General features: G+C 40.1%; 1 protein-coding gene across 2 annotated transcripts in view; it reads left to right on the top strand.

Moving 5' to 3' along the window:
- The window catches only part of WWC1 (WW and C2 domain containing 1), a 231,890-nt gene that overhangs the window by 142,014 nt on the left and 76,816 nt on the right, over nt 1–13,060 (top strand). For both annotated transcript variants that reach the window (XM_077473485.1, XM_077473484.1), the window contains exons 6-9: nt 1,709–1,838; nt 3,703–3,840; nt 8,431–8,504; nt 9,976–10,218. In XM_077473485.1, coding sequence (XP_077329611.1) covers nt 1,709–1,838; nt 3,703–3,840; nt 8,431–8,504; nt 9,976–10,218 — 585 coding nt within the window. The remainder of the gene's footprint in view (nt 1–1,708; nt 1,839–3,702; nt 3,841–8,430; nt 8,505–9,975; nt 10,219–13,060) is intronic.

The following is a 13,060-nucleotide window of genomic DNA, read 5'->3' on the forward strand; positions in this document are numbered from 1 at the left end:
TTCAGGGCACTAGATAGAAACTTTAAACATAAATAGAAACCTTGAATATTATGTATTTTTTTACCTCTGCAGGCATGATTTTCAATGCCAGACATGTTCTGTGGAATAATCACTGGCTGTACAAGGAAGGTACATGACAGACTTAAAGGAGAAGTACGGCCAAAGCTTTTTTGGCCACACTTCTCCTATGGATCACAGGAGTGCCCCTGAAGCCTGCTGACGTCACAGAGCCAGTTCAGGCTTTGAAAAGGTCCCGACCATAGTGCTGAGAGCCTGAGCAAGCCCCTCCCTCCCACCCACTCCACAGTCCAGTTCTCCAGTGAGCGCTGGAGAAAAAAGCAGAGAGCCATTGACTGACAATCTATGCCCCCAAAACATGCAACAACTTTTTTTTTATCATAGAAAAAACTTTGGCTATGCCTCTTGTACTTGAGGGGAAAACTTTAACGTGGACCTGGATCCAGCTCTCAATACCTCCTGTAAATCTCTACCTTTTTGCAGCCTTGAAAAATTTTTGTGAAACAACCCAGAGAAGCCATCTGGTTGATTGCTTGAGGTTAATGCCGCACAAACTTGAGACTATAGCTACTGTTACACCAGTCCTAAGCTAGACTAGGTCTACCTAGACTTCTTGAATAAGGCTGATATAGTGCAGATCTAATTTTTTTTTTTACCATACTCTTGTTATAATATAAAATTTCTTTACCCGATCCTGTCCCCAAAGATTGGTCATGGTGAATTAACAATACACTTGGATAATATTACATCAGTTGTACCTATTGAGAGTTCTACAAAAAAGTATTTTGAGATCCGTGCCCCTATGGAGTTGTCTGAAAAGTTGGTCTGCGAGGACATAAGACAGTGATACATGGGGAGCTTTTTTAGCCATGATTCTCCCCTTTAGACTTGGTTCACACCTAAACTGGCTGCGGATCGCACAGCAATGCTGTCCGTCCCTGTTCTCCATTTCAGGAACAAATCAGGGCAGAATCTTTGCCTAAGTTTGGCCCTGAAATGGAGGCAAAGACGCACAGTGTTTCTGTGAAGTGCGTCCCACAGCTGCTCCGGAGACACATCAACGGCTCCATAGAGAGCAGGTCATATTCTCCTGCTATGCAAATTGGATGCAGGGAAACCCACATCCAATTCATAAGTGTGAACCCAGCCTCAAGTAAGACAGCTGAATGCCCATCACCCCAAATAGACTTATTTCCCTGATAAACACACACAGTAAATGTTTAGATGTCTATACCTCAAATTCTGTGAGTAGGGAAGTCCAGTTTGAGTGGAAGATAGCGCTGGACTGGTGCCGCCCACAGCTGCCTAGCGGCAAGTTACTGTGTGAAGGAAATTGTTTCCAATGGGTTGGTGACTGATAGACTCTGTTGTGGTTTTGGGCTGCTAACTTTCTGATAACAACAATGGAGGCATTACTTTGGGGAACAATTGGAGAGGAGCGCCCGATGTCCAAAATAATGTAAAAACCCATAGCCAGTCGGTTTATAGTTTATACAAAATGCAGATAGAAAATCTGTGTTGAATATAGTTTCAAGATAATATTGGAATCCTCATTTAGTCTCTAAAATCATATTGCGAATGGTATATAAAATGAAAACCTATCCACATTGGATTTTAAATTATACATATTGTGAATGGATAAAATAATTATTACTACCTTGTGTTTCTTGCTTTCTCTTTACAAATACAGGATTGACCTGAAAATGTCGGGAAACCATGTTGGTTATAAACTTGATGAAGCTCAAGCTATTCTGAATGAAATGAAAGCTATCAAAAAAGCGATCAGTTCAGGAGAAAAAGAGAAACGGGAGCTAATACAGGTAACTTATGCATGAGAACTGCTTTGTTGCAGTCTGTAGAAAACACAATTTCAGTGTTCAAGTGTTGTCATTCTAGCATGGGCTTTGTTTTAGCTCACATAATTTTTCAATTTTACTCTTTAGTAAGCTAGAAGTTTGGGTAACAGGCAGGGATGACACTATATTTCTATACCCGCTTAGGGGTATATTTATAACATATTTTCCCAGTAGGCTTGAGAGAGAGGCATAACTTTGCCCTATGAAAAGTCATTATTAAATCCTCATTTTGAATATGAGCTCAGTTTTGGACACCAGTACACCAAAAAGAAGTTGTGGAACTGAAAAGAGTGCAAAGAAAGGCAACTATTAATAACTGCCATAGATGCTTCCCCTTCGAGGAAAGATTAGCAATGCAGATGGTCCACCAGTAAACTTGGTAGAAAATTCTTCACTTAGCAGTCATCACAAAAGTTAGGAGACACTCTTGCAATGTGAGGAATAGCTATTTGATTTTCTCACTCTAAATTCCTTTTCATAATTAGCAGATCATTGGTGTAGAAGACCTGTCTCTAGAAGAGTGGCAGTGGCAAGAAAAGGAGGGCAAAAAAGTCAACAAGCCTCAGGCAAAGACATTGGTCTCAAGACCAGAACAGAAGAGCAGGGTGTATATTCCCCAGTGATTTCATCTAAAATGGGATTTTGAAAATGTATTGATTCTGCCAGGAACCAGTAAGCTCATACATTTCTGTTGTCAGCTGAAAACTGAGCAATTACATGTGAGTGACCACGATAAGCTGTGGGATCCACCACTGTATTTAGTACCTCTCTGGGTTACTGCCATCTTGTCTACATTGTTTGTGAGACTAAGCCTTCAGTCACACATGTGATTAGCACAAACTGCGAATTCCAACTTTAAGAATCTGTAGATTCCTGCAGCTGGAATGACAGGTGTGTGCGAAAAACTACAGCTGCTCCACCTATTCAAAGCAATGACAGGCTGACAGCAAACACAGCTATACTCGACTCCTCAGTTGTTCGCAAAGACAGCAATTACCAGCTGTTAAGGACAGATTACCATGGCTGACGCAGACAGACTGCATGTGCGGAAGCCTCATTCTTAAAGTATATGTACAGTAAACCCTTACCATTCAGTTTAAAATTGAAATGCAAGACAAAACATTTGTGTATTGATGTATAAAAAAAAAAAAGATAAATTTGTCGCCTCCTTTTTTTTAAATTTGATCATATACACTCTATTCTCAGCTGCATAAGAGACAGGGAGGAGAAACAGCAGCAATAGTGTGAGGGGGGGGTCAGGACAAGTTTGATCATTGGAGGAGAGCAGACTGAGTTCCCAGCACAGCTAGAGATCTGACCATGGTGTGTTCTGCTTAGTATGGTCAGTTTCTAATAGGAAAGCAGAGGAACTGGCTGGAATACCAGTGATTTCACATAAAAGAAGCAAAACAAAGAGAACAGGATACTGTTTTTATACAAGTGCATGGTATCACAGGCACGTATGAGGAATATGAAATGATGGGTTTTCATACTCTTTAAACTGGAGGTAAATCAAAGCCCCAAGCACAAAGTAACTGATTTGAAGACATTATACCATAAACTGCACCCTGGTCCTTAAGCTATATCAGCCCCTAATTACCTAGCATCTAGATCCTGTAAAATTTTAGCAATGTGAAACGTTTGCACTTATTGATTCACTTCATCAGTAATCATAGTTTTTGTGCTTTTGTGGATAGAATAGGTTCATTTAATTAGAACATTAATTGAACATTTATTGCATTATGGAAAAATACCATGCCAGTAACACATACTTGCATAATGCTACTTAAAAGTATGATTTATAGCTAGGGTATTTTTTTATTTACAGAGTCTTGCCAAGTTGAAAAATGGCTTTGTCATTAACAAAGGATCTCAATCGGACCTCTGGACCAGTGAGACTTCTTTGAATAGCTCATCTCTGTCTTTGCACAGAAATGTTAGTTCCCAGACTGATATTTCAGGAAATGTAAGTATATACTATGATAATTGTATGTACTATAATATGTATGAGCCAAGTATATCTGCAGAGTTTTAACACAAAAAGGTGAATGAGGATAGTTGTGTTTGTTCTAGAAAAAGAAAAGGCTGAAAGTGAACCAGTCACTGTCATTTAAATACATGTACCTGGAAGATTGACATGCGGTGAGTGTTTGGTAAATGTCAGATTCACTTCTTTAGAAATACAGGTAGGTCCATATATATTTGGACACAGGCATGATTTATTTTATTTTTTTTCAAGTATTTACCTAAACATATTCAAGCTTTAGTTATATAATGGATATAAACTGAAAGTGCACACACTCAGGTTTAATTTGTGGTTATGTAATTCCAAATCTGAGAAAGGGTTTAGGAATTATAGCTCTTAAGAATAGTCGCCCCCCTTTTTCAAGGGACCAAAAGTAATTGGACAATTTAATCAAAAGCTGTTTCATGGCCAGGTGTGGGCTACTGCTTCTTCATTATTTCTTCATCAATTAAGCAGTTTGGTACATTTGAGGAAAGAAGACCTCACTTGGTGAGGTCAGCAACACGAAAAGGGCTTGACGTCCATGGAAGACAACAGTGGTGGATGATTGCAGGATCCTCTCTATGGTAAAGAAAAACCCATTCACAATATCCATACAAGTGAAGGACACTCTCCAGGAGGTGGGTGTATCATTGCCAAAGTCTAAAATCAAGAGAAAACTGCATGAGATCAAATACAGAGGGTTCACCACAAGGTGCAAACCATTCATAAGCCTGAAGAATAGAAAAGCTAGATTAGACTTTGCCAAAAAAACATATAAAAAAGCCAGACCAGTTCTAGAAAAACATTCTTTGGACAGATGAAAGTAAGATTAATCTGTACCAGGATAATGGGAAGAAAAAAGGCTTGGAACAGCTCACGATCCAAAGCACACAACGCCATCTGTAAAACATGGTGGAGGAGGAAGTGTGATTGCATGGGCATGTATGGCTTCCAGTGGCGCCAGGTCATTGGTGTTTATTGATGATGTGACAGAAGCAGTCGGATGAATTCTGCAGTGTTTAGAGATATACTTTCAGCACAGATTTAGCCAAATGCAGCAAAGTTGACTGAACGATGCTTCACAGTACAGATGGACAATGATCCAAAACACACTGCAAAAGCAACCCAGGAGCATTTGAAGAAAAAGAAGTGGAAAAGTCTGCAAAGGCCGACTCATTACCTGATCTCAACCCAATTGAGCATGCATTTCAATTGCTGAAGGCAAAATTAAAGGCAGAAAGAGCCACAAAGAACAACTGAAAGCAGCTGCAGTTAGAGCCTGGAAAAGCATCAGAAAGGAGGAAATCCAGTCTTTGCTAATGCCCATGGGTTCCAGACTTCCGGCAGTCATTGCCAGCAAAGAATTCTCAACAAAATATTAAAAATTAACATTTCCCTATGAGACATATTTACTATAAGAGTTCAGCTTCATTCAAAATTCCTCCCTTTTCTGTTCTAAAGTAGTATTGCAACAATACAACCTGGCTCGAACAAATTCCTAATTGTACACTAGCAGATTTAAATACACTAACAATTTGAAGCCAAACTCCAGCTAATATTTTAAAAGTGGTTATAGTAAACTGTTTTTTTTTCCTTTTGGGAAAAAGGTTTTACAAACATATAACCTGATCATTGTAAGCACCCCTGCTAGTGTTAAATACGTAGTTTGTCTCATTTCTGTAACTGATGCATTCTGTTGGAGAGTGTGTTACTTACTGGCTGGATCACCAGATGAAAATAGAAGCAAGTTAGAAAGAAAATCCTACTGCTAGCCAGTTCACACATAGATCAAGGATGGTTAACACAGCACTGCCCAGAGCAGACAGGTGCTTTTATTTTTGTTCTCCAAACGGAGGCACAGGTGGTGTTATGGCAAAACCTTTCCTAGATTAAGGGTCCTTTCACACGGGGCGGATCAGTTCTGATCTGCCCCGTGGATGTCCGTTTGCTCAGCGGGGATCACTCCGCCGATCCCCGCTGAGCAGGGAGATGACAGGTCTGTCTCTGCACACTGTGCAGGGACGGACCTGTCACAGCGCCGCTCTCCCCTATGGGAGATCGGATGACGACGGGCCGCAGTGCCCGTCGTCATCCGATCCGATCCGCAGACGGATGGAAAAATAGCTTTTTCCTCCGTCACACTTTTTCGGATCGGAGCGGGTCGGGTGTCAGCGGACATGTCACCGCTGACATCCGACGCTCCATAGAGCTCTATGGAGCACCCGTTCAGGTCCGCCTGAAAAACTGACAGGCGGGCCTGAACGGCACGTCGGTGTGAAAGAGGCCTAAAGCTGAAGTTTAGCAAAATAAAAAAAATCCCTACAGCTTTAGTCATATCACTTATCTGTAATGGAAGATGCAATGATAAACTGCTTTGGGTCACCAGGCAGAAAAGCAGTAAAGATAGTCTGATGGGGACCTCCTCCATTAAGAAAAGTTATTTCATTCTATACTGCTTGTAACACAATCTGTGAATGGGGGAGAGCCTGATCAGTCACAAGATTCTCTCCCACTTTCACAGATTGTGTTTCTGGCTGTGTAATCAATGAAAGAACTTTTTCAATGGAGGAGGAAGGAAGGAGGTGTCCCCATCTGAGAACCTGTACTGCTCTTCTGCCTTAAGACCCGAAGTGGTTTAGCATTGCAGTGTGTTAAGTTCAAAAACAGGAAGAAGACAGGCATCCTTGCACTGAAGATTTCTGCAGAATCCAGCTGCCTGAACAATGCGAGACATCCTTAATTACAGTTTGGTTATATGACTAAAGCTGTAAGGGTTTTTATTTTAGCTAAACTTCAGCTTTATGGAGAACCCAATGTATAGATGGTATAACAATGGTAAATTATATAACAGCTGAGAAATCTCATCATTGTGAACACATAAGCACTTTTAAACACATGCTGAAGTGCTGGCTTGTGTTCTTGAATGTTTTATTGTAATTTATTTGTAGGTGTATAGGAAATTTATACTAAGGTTATCAGATTTTCAAAATGAAATCTGAAAAAAAAAAAAAAAACGATTCATCACACTCACTTTTAGCCACATCTACAAAACCATGCCCCCTTTGTAGCCATACCAACAAAATCAGGAACCCATTTTTAAAACACGTTTAAATATTCGGTCACACTTTTGTAACAAGCTATGAAGACAAAATAAACAGATTTTAAATAAAAGAAAGATATGCATGCAAAGCAAAGACTCCTTGAAGGTAGCCAGAAGTAAAGTTTCTTTCACAGTGTATGGGTCAGGAGTAAAAAAGGCAGACTTCAAAGTTCAGTAATAGGTAATGTAGTAGAGTTCAGACGTCAATAGTATGTACCACAGGGTGTAAGGGCCAGGAGTTATATATATATATATATATACCGCAGAGTTCTGTAGTAATTAACAGTGTTCAGAAGTCTGGAGTATGTGACATATTTCAGAGGTTAGTATTATGTAACAGAGAATTCAGGGATCAGCAGTACGTAACGGAGAGTTCAGAGGTCAGTAGTATATAATGCAGAGTTTATAGGCTATGAGTAAATAATGCAGAATTTAGAAGTCAGGATACTGTAATGCAGAGTGTAGGGGTCAGGATTAAGTAATACAAGGGGAGGTCAATAGTATGTAATGCATAGTTTAGGAGTCAGGAGTAAGTAACACAGATTAGAGGTCAGACGTATGTAACGCATAGTACAGGGGTCAAAAGTAAGTAGCGCAGCACAGTTCAGACGGCAGAAATATTTAGTGCAGAGTTCAGGGGTCAGGAGTAAGTAACAAAGCAGAGTTAAGAGGTCAATAGCATGTAATGCAAAGTTTGCAAGTTAGTAAAGAATATCACAGAATTTAGAGGTCAGTAGCAACAGTGTTCCTGGTACACCAGCACCAGTGTCGCCAGACCGGTGTAAGCCTGCAACAATGTTCCTGCTTGCTAGCCACACTAATCCCGGTGTCACAGACCAATGTAATCCAGCAACAGTGTTTCAGATCGCCACCAAACCAGTACAGTCATCTGCAGTGTTCCTGATGGCTAGCCACACCAATGCCAGTGTTACTAGAGCCAGTGCAGCATGTGTTTCTGCACTGCAGGAAATGACAGACTTACCTGTAAATCGGATCCCTCTAATGGCGCACTTTCACTGCTGCCAGGACTTCCATATTCACCCGGTCTTCCTTCCGGGATCACAGTTTCGGCTATTTTGATGGTCGAGCCACAATGATGTCACTCCTGGGTATGCACGCAAGAGTCACAATCACAGCAACCTGTTTCTGATTTTAGTGTGCCCTCAATTCAGAGAGCAGTATGCATGCATCGTTGATGTGACCAGCTGCAGAACTTGTGAATATTTTCTAAATGGTTCACTTTTAGGAGATATTCATTGTACCTACAAGGTATGCTTATAATAAAGCTTACTGTAGGTACAAGTGGCCAAGCTGGATTTACTACCGCTATAAAGGATTTAAAATCAACTTTCTTGTTGGGTAATGTATAAAAAAAAAAAATGTAAAATTATTTTCAAGATCAGTGTAATAACTTAAACATAATAAATGTATAACCTTGCTTTTTCCAGCTTGCTTTGAAAAGTAATAACCAGTTTGCTGAAAAGGTCAGATTACAACTTCAGTATGAGGAGGCAAAGAGACGGTAATGGCTGTTTTATGGTTTTTTGATGGCTTTTTATATATATTTTTGCTAACCAGGCAGTTTGTAACTTTTTTTTGTACATGTTTGTTGTTACTTTATAGAATGTATATAAAATAAATGCTTATTTGCAACTACATCCTTATACAACTATAATTTAACCAGTTAATATATAAACATTTTCCAAGTTTAAAAAGATTTAACCTCCAGTTGGAGGTCACCCCCATTGTATAGAGACTCTGGGACCCTATTGATCAGATCCAAATATCTTCATATGTCATCCAGATATTCTGTTTGTATGGTGTTAATGCATGCTACAATGACCCATCTAGCTGAACTTCAGCGGGTTTAACAGTTTTGGAACCTCTTACAACTCATCTACAACAGTTCCTGACCACCCTTTATATTAATATGAACATTAGGACAGGTAAAGTATCAAATTTGTATACAGTCAAAATGCTGCAAGTCATATTTTGGTTAAGAAATATTATATTATTGTAAACCCTGTAGCTTTAAAGACAAGTGCTCCATTCCTGTAATGGGAATTTACAGCTGTATCAGATATAATATTGCAGGCTATACCTCCAGCACCTATACATTCGTGAATTCCCTTTCCGAAAGAACAAGTTTTAAAACTGCACAATGGTAAATGTATGTGTGTAGAAAGCTCAAAATTGCTGGTTCTGAGAGACTGTTTAGTTATTGTGAGTTTGTTTTTAGAAATGAAGTCTACTACTGTAGACCTTTTTTGCTTTTAATGGTTTTATGATTACGATTACCCTGTTTTTCCAAGATAGAAGACAATGACTCCTTTTTCAGGTCTGGCTGCATTAGGCCGCGTACACACGGGCGGACTATCCGTCCAACTAAGTCCGTCAGACAATCCGACAGACAGTCCGTCCTACTTTTGAATGAACGGACTTGACCACACACGACGAACAGACAGTCCGCTGAAAGCTTGCGCGATGACGTGTACGGCACGTACGACGGGACTAGAAATACGACGTCCAATACACTGCAATGCAACCTTCGGCCGTGTAAATCCTTTCTGAGCATGCGCCATACTTAGTCCGTCGAACTAGCCTACTCACGAGCGGACTGTCCGCTGAAACCAAGTTTGGACGGACAATATTACGGAAGTTCCGAAAGACTTAGTCCGCCAGACTGTCCGCTGAAAAAGTCCGCTGAAGCCCACACACAAGCGGATTGTCCGCTGAAACACGTTTCAGCGGACCAAGTCCGTCAAACAGTCCGCCCGTGTGTACGCGGCCTAAGATATACATTATGTCAGCTGGATATTCAGCATTGGAAAATTAGAAATAAATTTTATTCAGTATTTCTGCAGCCAGACTCACAGGTTAGAATTTAAAAATTAATGAGAAATCATGCAGTTGACATAAAGAATTGAAATACTCACTCAGGCCAAACTATGCCGTGTCAAAAATGTGTAGTAAAATATTTGCTCATGTCCTAGGATATCCAATGTAAAAATACAGTTGTCAAAACTGGACAGTGAAGCTTGGCCTGGAGTTCTTGATTCTGAACGTGATCGACTGATCTTAATAAATGAGAAAGAGGAGCTCTTAAAAGAAATGCGCTTTATTAGTCCAAGAAAGTGGAGTCAGTCTGATGTGGAACGACTAGAGACTGAAAAGAAACAATTAGAAGAAGATTTGCAAGCTGCCAGAGATACCCAAAGCAAAGCATTGACCGAAAGGTAAGGACATAATGGAATAAACAATTTGTTATCAGATAGCTTTAGGGATGATCCTAATATTGCCTAGTTTTGTACAAACTCAGATTGAGAGAACGTGTTCTTAGAGTTAAATAGACATAATTTATCTTTACAACTTTTAAAGCCCAAATCTGGGTATTTTCAAATTTCTCTCAGCAGTTTTATTTTTTTATTTTTTATTATGTAATCTTTATTTTGGAAAAGTAAAAAAACTAACGTTTTAACACAGACGTAGCAAAGCTGTCAGAGGTCAAAACAAATACAACACAAAGCAGTAATATTGACATTCAAGAAGAGCAGGTAAATGCCACCGGTGTGGAACACAAGTTAACCAATGTAAGCCTATGGGCGGACCTAGGCATTCAAAGAGGAGTAAGCTGGCATTACCATAATTATTATTATTATTGGCCCAGGAGTTGGAGGGGGGAACCAAGAACGAGGGGCCCACTGAAGGGCCATATATGACAATATAAAGTGCAAATAGAGAACTCTATCTCATGTACAGACTGTTGATACCAGCCATTTTAAGTATGAGCAGCCAGTGCCGCAGGGGAGGGAACTTTACGTAGTCTTGCATCCATTTGTATCCAAACAGTATATCATTGTACTGCTAGAAATTGAACATAAAAAAGGAAGAAAAACAGTAGAATTAAAAAGAAAAGGACGTGTACCTGAACTTTCACCGTAACCGCGATTGCCCATACCGGCATATGGTGCTAGGAAAAAAGGAGTGGTGGTTCAAAAGCAGAAAAAAGGTCAAGTCTATGGCTGCTGAGGTTGAGCATGCAATCTGAGCGAGAGATCTACTAACTCTAGCAGAGCGACATCTAAACTAGATGAGATGAGATCAGGGTCCAAGTAATGATCTTGCCTCATCGCCCAGATACTGTTCGAGTGCTCACACGTACCCTGGCATGTCCCTACCCAGTCCTCAGCATCCTTAATTTCCTTCATCTTCCTAATCCTCTCCTTTCAGCTAGGTACATGAACCCACTTCCAGTAAATAGGGAGCAGTCATCTACCTGCATTCTCAGCAGGTATTTAAAATAATAAGCAGCTCTGCAATTCAAAAACTGTTCTTAGCACTGTCCCCCATATCTTTTTCATTCCACCACTGGATGTTCGTAATTTTCCAGGTTAATTTACTTCCAGCATCATTCAAACTGGAAGACTTAAAAACATACTGCATGTGCATAGAGTCATGGACTTATCCCTTTCACTTACAGTATAATGATGCATACTATGCTGTTATGGCTATCAGCATCATTGGGGACCGCTCACTGGTAAAAGAAGAGGAAGATGACCTTGCATGCTATATGGTCAGTCTGAAGACTGTGAATTATTTAAAACAAATGGCTTACAGGGTTTCTGTGAATCCCCTCTCCAGAAGAAAAAAAATATTTTGAAATGCATTTGAAAGCCTGAACTCTACAATGCATTGCTATTTTAAATATGTAGAAAATAGGCACCAAAACTGCATACCTCCAAGATTCAGCTCCATTCAAGTGGGTGGTACTTTTTGAATCTTAGCGTTTTTGTTTTACCAGTAATTAAAATATATATTGTATAATATAATCTCTGAATCATTGTTTTAGAGAGTTCTTTGTTTACTGACTACTTCTAGGAATGCTAACCAATCCCATTTTTTCTGGAGGTGTAAAGACCTGAAATTGATAAGTTAGGGTAGTTTAAATGACTATGTATGTGTGTGTGTGTGTATATGTATATATATATATATATATATATATATATATATATATATATATATAGTATGTATGTATATATTTCTGATTTAGTTCCATGAGAAAAATCGGCACAAGGGACAGTCAGTAGGATGTGTCCCTTGATCCCCCTGCCATTAATAGTAATTTTCCACAGCCTTGCCCACCCCCTCCACCATAATCTTATGGTGCTGCAGGACTTAGTACAACTAAAGGGCTGTCGCAGACTCTCAGCAAGAGAGTCTGACTATGCCCTCCCTTTCCACCATTCATATAAGCCATACTATAGCTTCTATGAATAGAATAGGCTCTTTTAATGATCCTTGAATGGTGGGGTGAAGCTATCAATCACCTGCCTGTCTACCATTCTTGAATCCTGTTACTTTTGTAGAAGATTATGGTGGTGGGGTGGGGCAGGATGGAGGAGAATTATTACTAACATGAGAAGCGTCAGCACAAGGGACACATCCTACAGACTCAATAATATGGTCTTTGCGCTGAGGTTAAGGTTAAGGACAGGCTAGTACAGGGCTCGACAAAACCCGGGCGCCCGGTCGCATTGGCGACTAGAAATAGCGACCTCGCGCCTGGGGCAGCACAGCTGGGGGTATCCTGTCTCTGTGGACCCCCCCAGCGTGATCGCGTCGGGCCGTTCCGCCGGCGGCCGAAAATTTAGGCCGCGGCTTTGAGGCCTTCTGCGGTCCTATGATTCCTTATGGAATCTGGCGCCCTCTTGTGGTCGCTGTTGGTATGACAAACCAGCAATGCTAATGAAGTTTCCTCTGCCTGTTTTATATTACCTGCCTCTTCCCTTTATTTAGAACCCCCTAAACATTTTATATATTTTTTATTCTAACACCCTAGAGAATAAAATGGTGGTTGTTGCAATACTGTCTGTCACACCGTATTTGTGCAGCGGACTTACAAGCGCACTTTTGTTGGGAAAAATAATTTAGTTAATAAAAAAATAAGACAACAGTAAAGTTAGCCCAATTATTTTTTATATTGTGAAAGATAATGTTACGCCGAGTAAATTGATACCCAACATGTCACGCTTCAAAATTGCACCCGCTCATGGAATGGCGACAAACTTTTACCCTTTA

This window comes from Lithobates pipiens, unplaced genomic scaffold (genome assembly GCF_037356315.1).
Source record: "Lithobates pipiens isolate NorthernLeopardFrog02 unplaced genomic scaffold, aLitPip1_a1.2 Scaffold_8, whole genome shotgun sequence".
NCBI classification, from domain to species: Eukaryota; Metazoa; Chordata; class Amphibia; order Anura; family Ranidae; genus Lithobates; species Lithobates pipiens.